Here is an 11,754-nt window from a genome sequence, read left to right on the forward strand (position 1 = left end):
GCTTAAGATACATATTTCATCACTGGGAGATGCTATTTGTAACGATTAAAACGAAGCAATTGACGGTTACACACTTTTTACCACTAATTTATCTATAATAAATTATAATATGAGTCCTTGCTTGACCGTTAAAGTCCCAGTCTTCTCAATCAGATACTCAGAAATAGCAACGTCTTTCCCGCTCTCTTTACCATAGCCAGATTGCTTGATACCACCAAAAGGGCTCTCAGCCGAGGCTCCATTTCCAGTGTTCTACACGAAATATATCAGCTCACCATCATCGCCAATAAATGGAATCGTCAACTTACCAGACCAATCATTCCAGCTTTCAATTTTTCAAAGAGCCTCCAGAGCCTATCCACATTTTTGGTGAAAGCATAGCTTGCAAGACCCAGACTAGTATTGTTGGCCCAGCTGAGTGCTTCCTCCTCGGTGTAAAATTTGAAGAGACCGCAAACAGGACCAAAGGTCTCCTCTTGGCTCATCTTCATATCTTGGGTCATGCCCGTAAGGACAACAGGGTTCATGAACTGGCCATTGAATGGCTTTCCAGATCCTGTTGTCAACTGGGCACCATGCTGCAAAGCATCTTGCACTTGGGATTCGGCCTTCTCTAACCCTGCAGGCGTAGTTACAGCACCAAAGGTTGTTGCAGGATCAATTCCGTGACCGACTTTAAGCTCGCGTGACTTGGCAGTGAATATCTCGGCGAATTTGTCGTAAACCCCAGCTTGGACGTAGACTCGATTGGCAGTAATACAGGCTTGACCTGCATTCCGCCATTTGAGAGCCATAAGCTGGGTCACAGCCTGCTGAACGTCTGCATCATCAAAGACAATAAACGGGCAATTTCCACCAAGTTCCATCGTGCATTTCTTGAGGTTTCTTGCACAGATTCCAGCTACAATCTTGCCAACCCTTGTGCTGCCGGTAAAGGTTACTTTTTGCACATACTCATGGGTACACATGGCCTCAGCAAGTACCGGGGTATTATCCAAGGAAGTTGTCAAGATGTTGAAGACTCCAGGACCAAAACCAGCACGGGTTGCTAGGTCTGCAAGGGCCAGGCAGGACAAGGGGGTTTCAGGAGAGGGCTTGACTATCATTGAACAGCCTGCGGCGAGGGCTGCTCCAGCTTTCCTAAGGATCATAGCGACAGGGAAGTTCCAAGGGACAAGAGCAACAGCCACACCGATAGGTTGCTTAATAACAAGAACCCTTCGGTTCTGGATAGCTGACGAGCCAATAGAACCAGTAATACGTTCGGCCTCGCCTGCAAACCACCATAAGAACCCCAGGGAGTAATCAACTTCTCCGTAAGCTTCAGATAAGGGCTTTCCAGTCTCGTATGTGAGAAGTTTAGCAAGGTCGTCGCGAGCCTCTGTTACCAGACGGTGCCACTCCATAAGTAGCTGCGCCCTCTTACGAGCAGTCAAAGCTGAGTGCTCAAGGAAGCCTTTCTGCGATGATCGAATGGCCTTATCGACATCTGCAGGGCCGTTGTCTGGGCAAGTAGCCCAGGCTCGACCTGTCCCAGGGTCTGTGATTTCAAACGTTTTGCTCGAGGCTGCTTGAACCCATTCCCCATGGACATATGATGCTTGATGGAATAGAGAGGTGTCCTTGAGGTCCAAGAATTGACCATCATGGGGCGAAGTTTGCAGCATCGCGAGATGAATGTCGATAGGAGTGAAAAGCGAATAATGAGGGAGGTTTGGTTTGGAGACAATATCACTATCAACGCCAGATGATAATCGTGTGGGAGGAACTAGACTAGTAGAGTGAGATGATGCTGATTTTTATCATAAAACTTTCGTCGACTATCTACCTGTGAGGCATTTTTACATTTTAGTTATAGCTCGTAGTTAACCGGACCCGAATCTCGTCTCTCGGGCGTGTGTCTCCCGGTACAGTCGAGATGCAGCCTCCACACTAGTTGAGTACGGTATTCATACCATGGCTGCTTAGCAACTAATGGTTTACACTTAATTTCCACTATTGGAATCCACTGCGAGTCGCACTTCCCTTATGGGTTAGCGTAGAAATAATTTTAGCTTTCCCAAATATCCAACCATAGGGTAAGAATTATCTCGCGACCGGGATGATTTGCGATACGCATTGAACTGCTTCTCGTGAAACATCGGTTAAAAGTTTTTATTGTAGTACTGGGAAGCTGGTTATACCGTGTTGCCGATTCCTGTTATCAAAACAAGAAATGAGATGCCTGCGAATCCAATACACCAATGTATATATCATCACTAACCCAAACGCACATAGGGTCCTGTATCGTAGTTTCAACATAACCATCATGTTTGCTCCAGATCTCTTCAGTCAAACGCATCATCAACTCTCTCGATTGATCCGGATATTTGTGGAGCATTTCTGTGTGCTTCTGGCGAACCCAATCCCTATCATGGCTGTTGATTGCTTCGCGAGCTGCCATGTAGAAAGGAAAAGGCAAGGATGAATCTGGTCCACAACCAGCAGGAAGTCGGTCCATAAGTAGGAACAAATGTTTCCTGTAAAGTTGCACCCGCGGTGAATCTGTGGGATCCAGAAAGACCCTTCGTGCGAGCAGGAGATGAGCAACCCAGTAGAAGCACTCACTCAGTATATCGAGCTGCTTGTTGCGTGTATTCTCGGCTGTTGGTTCTTCGTCTTGAAGTATACCCACCAGGTCAGGGTCACTGTAAGGGCCAGGATACCTAAGACTACCCCATAATCTCATCTCACTCTCTAATTGGTATGCCTCTGCAATCTGTGCCGCGTCATTGGAACTAGCTAGGTTTGAGATTCTCGCTAGAAAAGAGAGAACTGCTTGAGGACAGCCTGTTAGTTCTCGGAAAGATGATTCTTGCTCATCCATCTCGTCCATGGTATGATATAAAACAAAGTTCTGTGGTGCCAGCGGTCTGCGACGTCTTAGGAATGACAAGACTACATCGATCATTGCGAATCTCTGAACAAGGAATCTAGAGTAGAATCCTTGGGGTAGATGATCAACATAGTCGAGCTCCAACATTAAAGAAAATGCGGCTTCAAGATGAGCCTCAGTCTTTTGACTGCCCATCATGACCTCGATGACGATATACATCAGGTAGGCTGCCAAGGTTACTTCTCGTAGCGACAGTACAGAAAGCGACTGGTGTTGATCGATCCACTTGTGGCTCCCATTTTCTCTCTGGGTCTCGAGCAGCTTTGCAGCGTTTTGAAGCAACAGCAAAGCCTGAGTGCGACGACTCGTGACAGTTTCACCGTCGGCTTTTCCATGGTTGTACATGCTGACAGTGGAAACGTAGAGAATGGTGTGCAAGAGCAAAGGGTAAGAGATGGAGACTAAACAAAGCTTTCGGTAGGGATTCTTGGGTCCATCAAAGGCTGGGATACGAGTGGAGGCATCGTTCAGGTCTATAGGCATGTAATTAGTTATGCAGTGGAAAACAAAACAAGAAGGAGTAACTTACAGTGATTGAATGCCAGTTCTTCGCTTGAAGACCCAAGAGTCGCAGAAAGCCATGGGCCTAGCTGGGGAGACACTATTGGCCGCACATGTTGGGTTTTGGTCTTATGAAAGAGGATTCCTGTTGAGGAAGCATCTACGCTGGGGAACGTTTCCGGCAGATCCTCATCCTGCCACTGGATCAACGGCATGTCATCGTCTCTGGATGCTATCTCGTGGTCCATGCCAAAAGTCGAATCGATCGGATCCAGGAATTGTTGGTCTGAGAACAGTCCGTTCCAAATGAAGTCAGCCCCATCAAAAGGAAGGCGGTTATGAGCAGACGGGCCTGGGTCTTCCCACGTCGTTCTTTGTATCTGTGCTGGTCCCGTGTCAAGAAATTGGGTGTTGGTGTTACCCCGGTTAATCTCTTCGACTGAAAACACATTGAATGCGGGTGTTCTTTGTCGGTCCTGACTTGTTGGAGAAGTCAACCCTTTCGCGCTCATACCTTTACGCTTCGATTGCTTCTCAATTGAAGTAATTTTCTCCACACCTCCAGAATGTACGCGACTTAATACATTTGTTGATGACCATCGAATGCCGCTGCCGTACTCGCATTTCCGGCCAGTCTTTTGGCACATCTTGCAAATGGGCCTTTCTTCGTCACATTTCCGGTGCCGAGTCCTGCACGTCAGGCAGCCTGTGCCCTCCATATCAGCGTTGTCCCGCTGGATCCAACAGACGCTGGAGCCAGGGCCGCGCACTTACCTTGACGGGAACGTTTTCCAGGTGTGGGCATGGTGACATCAGATTTTTGTTCCCCCAATTCGTCACCGGAGGGATCTTTACGAGGGATTTAAGAGCGTTAATAAATTTAAAGCCTATTTTGATGATGACTTTGATGGGACTGTCAACCTGAGTTCGGACTCCGGAATTCAAGTGGACATTTGGTGCGGGGAAAGTATACTAGCGAGTCTACCTTAGCTTATTATACAGGGGTCCAAGACTAGAGATTGGAACCGGGACTACCTACGATATGGGTCTAGACTAAGCGGCATATATATTTGATACCAGGCTTCGAACCGTTATACGAACGATCCCTAGTGATAAAAGCTCAGCCCTTCTTGCCTTGATCCAATTATTCGTCGGCTACGTCAGTTTGAAGATGGACCGCATCGATTACAGATAGGAGAGATAAGTCCATCTTCCTCAACGTCGTCATCAACATCTCATGGCGAGCTTTCCAATGTTTATGAAAAAAAAAATACAATGGCAAGCAACGAGATCCTAATGTAAGCAGTGAAACTATAAGAAAGACAGCATCGTGAACTGGGGGTTCCAGTAGTAAATATCAAGAACAGATACTGTTATCTCGAACGGAACAAGGATTGCATAGCCGAAAAATCAGTTATAACCCATGGCAAAGACTAGAGACCTTGAGAGAAATCGAGTCAAGTAGTAGTCGGTTCAACGCCAACGTGAAGAATAGCAGATTCCATCTCTGTCAACATCGTGGAAAATATGCCGATCACAAAATAGATAAAGGCAAAGCCAACAAAGCAGAAGGCTGGACCTTATTTGGCAAGGGTTCGACCGGTTCCCCAGGAAAGCTGCAACGATGCACCTTATGGGAGAAACAATAGCAGCATCTGAACTTTCGAAGACTTGTATTCTTCACGATGGGACTTTTTACCCCCCTCCAGTGGCGATCATGTATAGATGTCGTGATTTAAGCGTGCGTGCTCGGGCCCAAGTTTGCAAACTTGTAGTTTTTATTAACGCAGCGGCATCTTCTTGCGCCTGATCAGTGGTCACTGATCAAAGCCGTGTTGAGTCTCGAATATCTGTCTGCCTTGAATTTGGGCTGTAGTGTCTGGGTTAATTTGAGGAATCAACAATATCATCAGTGCTATCATAAAGAAGATAATATGTCTGCATTTGTTAATGGTGGCGGCTTTCGATCCTCTCGTGTAGCCCGGCTTGTGGGCAAAAACAACTTCACAATCTACGGTTCACGTGGGTGACAATCGACGTCATCAGGTGCATGACTTCTTATCCTTCCAGGCTGTGCCACAATCATCCCGTCCAACTATAACTTCAAGCGTAAACGGTTAGCCGCAACATTGTTGTTCCACCTTGGCTCAGTGAAAGACATCGGTTATCCTATACAGTAAGGCTTTTTTTGGTCCACATGGTGTTGCCAACTCTGCAGGGATTAAGCATCCACTAGCAACCAACACGATATTGCTTTCAAGGCGGAATTGATACAATGGGTATCAAAAAAATTGATCACTGGAAACATAAGAGACGAAATTATTAGGTCAGTTTATGTTCCTTAGAATATGGGTTTTAGACTACTTGTTTTTATCTCCTAGGACCTTGGAGGCCATTGTTTCTGCTACCCACTAAGATGGCCACAATTAGGCCGATGCCTAAAAATCAGATCATGGCCTGACTGACGTAGTAATGAACAAGTCTCTGGATACCAGGGCTAGGATGTTACTTATCCAGTCGCCTGTCAGCTTTCAAGCCACTTCAAAATCTGGGCAGTCTAAGCCTCATAGCAAAGCTTTAATTATTTTACTGGAAATAGTATTCAAAATATCTGCGCTGTACTATAATCTGGAATACTCTCGAATGAGTTCCGGTCTTGTGACTCTTACACACTAGGGACACAGCAGTCAACCGATGCTTGTCAGCAGATCAACAATTCAGCAAAAGTATCTCGTGAATTTATTCACACCATTCGTAAATATTTGGGGTAACTTCAACGATGTCGGAAGTCGTTGGGCTCGTGGCTGCCAGCGGCCAGTTCATTGAACAAAGTATCAAAATCGTCGGATTGTTCAAGAAGTTCCGCGGAAAGTTCAAAGACACGCCTAAAGAGATTGAAGGGTGGCAAGAGGAGGTTACCAGCCTCTCCAAGGTTGTCGAGAAAATCCAGAACACACCTGCACTTCAAAGCGACGATCTGAAACCCATCATTAATCAATGCAAATCTGTCAGCGAAGAAATACTGAAAATCTTCACTTCTATTGATTTCGAGGAGGCAGATTCCTTCAGTCACAAGTCTCGGAAGATAACTATGGCTTTGTCAAAGGAGGGCGACATTCGAGACCTTTTCGCTCGGATAGAGCGGTTGAAGTCTGATATGGCCATCCAAATAGGCATGATTCAAATGTCAGTTTTGACTAGATCGTATCTGGAAATCGTATTACTCACTACTTCTCAGAAACCAAAATCAGGAAGGTTTCGCCCATTTCACATCGGTCATGGAGGGGATGAAGGTCTCCTTTCAGGCTGGCACAGATGAAGAACAATGCGTCCGGGCGCTTTTCCTTACAGACCCAGTCAATGATAGGGAAAGGTTGATAACGTCAAAAGGTCATAGGACACCCGGCACATGTGAATGGATTCCTAAAACAAAGGAATATCAAGATTGGAACGCTGCTCGCACCGCGCTTCTCTGGATCGCAGGCCCACCTGGTAAGGGTAAGACATTCATCTCAATCTTCCTCAGTCAACTTCTTGAGACATCAAAACCCAACGCTACGGTCATCTGGTTCTTTTGTGATAATAGATCAGAGTCTCGAAATAACGCTGTCGGCGTGCTTCGTGGACTGATGATCCAGCTGGTAATGAAACACAATCATCTAATCCCATTCTTATTATCTCCATGGAAGATACAAAGAGAAACACTTTTCAGCCCAGGCTCATTCGAAACTCTCTGGTCAATATTCATATCTATGCTGAAAGCTCTTCATGACCAAGAGGTGTGCTTTGTTCTCGATGGACTCGACGAATGCGTTGAAAGCTCGTTATCACTGCTCTTATTCAAGTTGAAAACTCTCTTCCAACATCCTTCGGGCTTCACCAGACCGTTCAATTGCAAGTTCATCATTGCTAGCCGCGAGAATCCGCAGATTATATTTGAATCACTTTCGACATTTCCTCGCATAGCTTTAGACGACCTACAACACGATATAAACCTATACATTGCAGATCGTGTCGCCCATCTGGCCACTGTCAAACACATCCTAAACACCCCTCTTCAATTCCAAATTGAGACAGCGCTCAGAAGAGGTGCAGAAGGCACTTTTCTGTGGGTTAGCTTCATGTCTCAGGACTTGGAGAACAGCACTCTCATCGAGATCGAAGATGCTCTTGCGCACGTCCCGCAAGGCCTATATCCTTTGTATCAAAGAATCATCAACCAGATTAAACCCGAAATAAGACGGGCTGTTTCTGATATGCTGATATGGATTTTATTCGCCAAACGTCCTTTGACAATTGCCGAGCTATGCGATGCCATCCAGGTAAAGCGAACGAAAGCCTTAACACCAGAACAAGTCTGCTTAGGATATGCTCAGGCATGTGGACACTTACTTCAGCTTTACCGCCACTGCTATCATGACGACGGGACAATCATTGGCGAAAATACTACAAATTACCGCTACCGAAAATTAGTTCATATGGATGGTCACCAACAAGACATGCACACTCTATTCGCCACGTTTGTACACCAAAGCGCGAAAGACTTCTTACTCAGCGGTACTGTTGATCTTCCCATATTACGACCTGTCATCAATCCCATACAAGGCCATGCTATTATCGCTGATCGACTGATAACGCTTCTATGCGAGCACTTCAGTAGTGACGACGCGAATAAAACAGCAGCGCGAACAAGGACCCCTGCTCTATCATACGCAATCGATGTATGGGGATCTCATATAGCAGAGTCGCAAGATGATTGCAAAGACCTACTTCGGAGACATCCAGTATTTTTTGGCAAGACCTCAGAAATCAGAGACAAGTTGTGGTGGGTATACAACAAGTTCTGGGACAAACCGGATAACCCACCACAAGATGTGCCATTTCTCCACCTGGCCTGCCAGGTTCGACTCTATCATTTGGTAGAAGCTTGGCTAATGCCAAAAAACCCGTTCGTGAGATTGAGTCGTAAACGAAGCATTAATCAAAGGTGGGGACGCTTTCAAGAAACACCACTTCATGTGGCTGTGAAGAGCAAACAAAAGGAAACGATTCGAGTGTTACTAAGGTATGAAGCCGACGTTAGCATGAGAAACAATCTTTCCAAAACACCCATCCATCTAGCTTTGGATTTGAGACAGCTGGCCTTTACGGTTAAACACGAAGCCCATGATACAGATATATACCAGATACTGGCAAAGTCAAAGACGGGTATTGCAGTGTTGACCAAAGAAGCAAAGTATTATATGAAGTTACCAGAGAAAGGTCGAGACAAGTCACTACTGCATTTCGCGGCGGAATACGGCAATGAAGTTATATGTCGAGACCTCATTGAAACGTTCCACTATAGCACCGACGTCAAAACATCCGTTCAAGACACACCACTTCACTTGGCATTGAAGAATGGACAGGCACATGTCGCTAACCTTTTGGTAACTCAGTGGGGTGCGAGTTTGCATCCTCGCATCAAATTACTCCAGGCCATTATAGCGTCGAATCCTGCAGACGAATGTTTCCGACTTTGTTCTCAAGATTGGGGTTGCGACATCAATATAACGGACGAACTTGGCAACACAATCTTCCATGATCCGATATTTGATTTCAAGAATTTACAGGCGATTCAGAAATGCCAACTTACAGTTGACTGGGACCGACGAAACCAGAACGGGCAAACTTTCCTTCATTCAAACATCACATGGCTGAAAGATGCCCGGCTTCTCTACGTATTCTTGAAGCACTCGCAGTTGGGTATCAATACAATTGACAACCATGGACGCACCCCCCTCCACGCACTGATTATAAAATTTCATGAATGTTGTCAAGAGTATCAGAAATACTTGTCTCAATGTAAGACAGGGGCTAGCTTTCGAATGGCGGAAATTGTAATTACGCGTCTGAACTTTGTTGATATCCAGGCACTTTTGGATTTTGGGGTTGACCGATCTCTTTCTGATGACAATGGAAGTACAGCGTCTGATATGGTGATGAAACTTCTTGCAGAAATTACCACTCAAAATGATTTTTTCACCCGCGTCAGAGACTGGGCTGAAAATGCAATCGAGACCCTAGCGAGTTATGAAACTGTTGCAATAAACCCCTCGGAAGTTGGCCTGCGCTTAGGATTTAGATCGTGGCCTTCTTCAGCGTTTTTATAGCAGCAGAGGACAGTCGCGCGTTACGCTGCAGGTGTCATGATCAATGATCAATACGATTTCTTGTACCGATTTGGACGTTCGGTTTTGTAGTACAGTGTCACATCATTTTGGCTATGGATACTGTAATAATACACTTACCTCGGATGAAAAGATTGGCATACCATTGAACCAAGGTGGCCTAAAATAATCACCCTAAATTGTCTCCTTAGTGAACACATGTGTCATGTTATTTCACGATTTAAAAGCCGTTTTTATCTTGAGGATTTGGCCTTGAGGGATTCTACAATTGTCTATAGTCACAGTCACATAACATTTTAGAATCGAGACATCTTCGAAGAGCCCACCAGAACATATCGGACGGTTGTAGTTTGGGACATTTAGTGTCGAGGAAGCGAGGTATACACTATCATGGAGACGAGACTAAGACTACTCTGAAAGTCAACTTCGTGAACCACGAATTGTAGACCAAAGCAGTAAAAGTGAATCAGACAAAAAACAAGAACCAACAGCACATGACGAGAAATATAAACTTATCAACACTGATGCACTGGGAAAAGAGTAGTAAACATGATTCGTTTGAATCACTTCAGATGTTGAGGTGAATCAGCGGTCAAAATCTCGCGCCGTAGGATTTGAGCTTAAAAGCCGACAATATCCCAGGTCTTGTGCAATCCTACAAACCTCCATCATTTGCAACCAAGAATATACTAAATCAACTACATCCTCTTACAATATGCATCTTCAATGCTTGCTTCTTCTCTGGGTTCCCCCATTGCCCTTCGTAAGTATCCACGCGGCTGATTCTTCACCACAATGCTAATACCAAGTCCTTTAGGTCCGCGCGATAGATACTCCCATTAAGGGATATAAAGTGGTGCTCCCCGAGTGGGAGGTTAAAATGACTTTGGTAAATACAACAGTACTTCAGGGAACAATCGAGGAAGTCCTTGCGAAGCTCCCCCAGATGAACCCCAACTGGGATGAAGAGTATATCAACTCTACACGCAAGACTACCGACCACGAAAAGAGAGATTCCAACATGCACATTTTTGACCAGAATGGCTTCAAACGGGCGAAATACGAATGCAACGAACACTGGCCGGAGTGCGAACCCACTCTGATTGCTACTAGTATAGATTATCTACGGACCATCCAGGGGAAGCCGATGAACGGACCCGGCCCCGGCACCTGTGGTAGGGTAAGCTGCTCCCAGAACGCCGCCATTTGGTGGTGCAATGATGTAAGTTACACCCCTCCAACTATTCAATCCAACTAAACTAATGAATATTCTTGATGAAAGGACACCAGCTCGAAGACTTTGGATGTGTTTGGAGTCATTGCTGACGGCGCTGAGTTTATCGGCAAAATGTGCACAAGATGGGGCTGGGAACTAGGTCGCTACAGACCCTTTCTATCCGGACAGGTATTTCACGATGACAAATGGAACGTCATTGTACAAAAGGAAGAGTGCTAGATGTCTAGATAGCTTACTAGATGTTACGTCTCAAGTGAAGGGCCTACGAGAAGGCTAAATTTCTCCCACTTCGATCGGATTCCTGTAGAGAGTTATTGTGAACTTAACATAGGGGTACTTCAATCGTTTGCACAATACACTTGCTACTCCTAGACCTGAGTTTCTATCTTGAGAATTATACAAGTGGTCGATCCCTCCTACTGGGTAACAGAAACAATAACCGCCCAGGTCTTTAGATGTAAAAATAAGTAGTCAAAGAACCATAGTCTAAGAAGCATAAAGTGATCTACTAATTTCGTCTCTTATGCTTCCAGAAGTCAATGTTTCTGATACCCTAAGGCTCCCTTTTCTACTTCATGTGTATCGAATGTCTCACTAAGCTTGTGAGTCTCAGAGACCAAGTGATCTCTATGCAACACGTTGGTTGTTCTTCCCACTTGACATTGTCTTTCAACCATCACAATTGGGTGCCATGATTACACGTAGAAATCTTGACTCCAACCAACTTAACGGGCGAATGGTTGGCCAAGAATGACATACAATTTGGTTTATTTCCTCACTGTTGTATCACTAGCTACAAGTGATTATCTCCGACGCACTGACAATTGAGAAGCCCGATGGAGGTGCGGTCTAGGCTTGATTATGTCCGGTCCAGGTTACTCCAATTTCCCCAGTTTAGACTAACAGTCTCG

The 11,754-nt window shown here is 45.4% G+C and overlaps 4 protein-coding genes across 4 annotated transcripts; 2 read left to right on the forward strand and 2 right to left on the reverse strand.

The window, feature by feature from the left end:
• Window positions 1-102: 102 nt before the first annotated feature.
• On the reverse strand, window positions 103-1,667 carry EDB82DRAFT_549456 (Aldehyde/histidinol dehydrogenase; the record flags this gene model as incomplete). Its single annotated transcript, XM_065609550.1, has 2 exons — window positions 103-252; window positions 309-1,667. The coding sequence occupies 2 exons, from the start codon at window positions 1,665-1,667 to the stop codon at window positions 103-105; spliced, it is 1,509 nt and encodes a 502-aa protein (XP_065465261.1).
• Window positions 1,668-2,036: 369 nt separating this feature from the next.
• On the reverse strand, window positions 2,037-4,607 carry EDB82DRAFT_2610 (fungal-specific transcription factor domain-containing protein). Its single transcript, XM_025732314.2, has 2 exons — window positions 3,465-4,607; window positions 2,037-3,408 (listed from the first exon to the last, which is right to left on the reverse strand). The coding sequence occupies exons 1-2, from the start codon at window positions 4,153-4,155 to the stop codon at window positions 2,204-2,206; spliced, it is 1,896 nt and encodes a 631-aa protein (XP_025591251.2). The 5' UTR covers window positions 4,156-4,607; the 3' UTR covers window positions 2,037-2,203.
• Window positions 4,608-6,003: 1,396 nt separating this feature from the next.
• EDB82DRAFT_482335 (uncharacterized protein) lies at window positions 6,004-9,766 on the forward strand. The gene is made up of 2 exons (XM_065608189.1): window positions 6,004-6,622; window positions 6,675-9,766. Exons 1-2 carry the CDS (start codon window positions 6,216-6,218, stop codon window positions 9,586-9,588), a joined length of 3,321 nt encoding a protein of 1,106 aa, XP_065465262.1. The 5' UTR covers window positions 6,004-6,215; the 3' UTR covers window positions 9,589-9,766.
• Window positions 9,767-10,321: 555 nt separating this feature from the next.
• Window positions 10,322-11,062, forward strand: EDB82DRAFT_469818 (uncharacterized protein; the record flags this gene model as incomplete). Its single annotated transcript, XM_065607935.1, has 3 exons — window positions 10,322-10,369; window positions 10,424-10,786; window positions 10,889-11,062. The coding sequence occupies 3 exons, from the start codon at window positions 10,322-10,324 to the stop codon at window positions 11,060-11,062; spliced, it is 585 nt and encodes a 194-aa protein (XP_065465263.1).
• Between the last annotated feature and the right edge of the window lie 692 nt (window positions 11,063-11,754).

Source organism: Fusarium venenatum (genome assembly GCF_020744135.1).
Source record: "Fusarium venenatum strain MPI-CAGE-CH-0201 chromosome Unknown EDB82scaffold_1, whole genome shotgun sequence".
NCBI classification, from domain to species: Eukaryota; Fungi; Ascomycota; class Sordariomycetes; order Hypocreales; family Nectriaceae; genus Fusarium; species Fusarium venenatum.

What these genes read in the sequence shown, in the direction of transcription:
- EDB82DRAFT_2610 (XM_025732314.2), bottom strand. Translation starts at nt 4,155, where the DNA reads ATGGAGGGCACAGGCTGCCTGACGTGCAGGACTCGGCACCGGAAATGT. An exon ending in AGAACTGGCATTCAATCACT is followed by an intron (nt 3,409 to 3,464) that starts GTAAGTTACTCC and finishes ACATGCCTATAG; the next exon opens with ACCTGAACGATGCCTCCACT.
- EDB82DRAFT_482335 (XM_065608189.1), top strand. Translation starts at nt 6,216, where the DNA reads ATGTCGGAAGTCGTTGGGCTCGTGGCTGCCAGCGGCCAGTTCATTGAA. An exon ending in CAAATAGGCATGATTCAAAT is followed by an intron (nt 6,623 to 6,674) that starts GTCAGTTTTGAC and finishes ACTACTTCTCAG; the next exon opens with AAACCAAAATCAGGAAGGTT.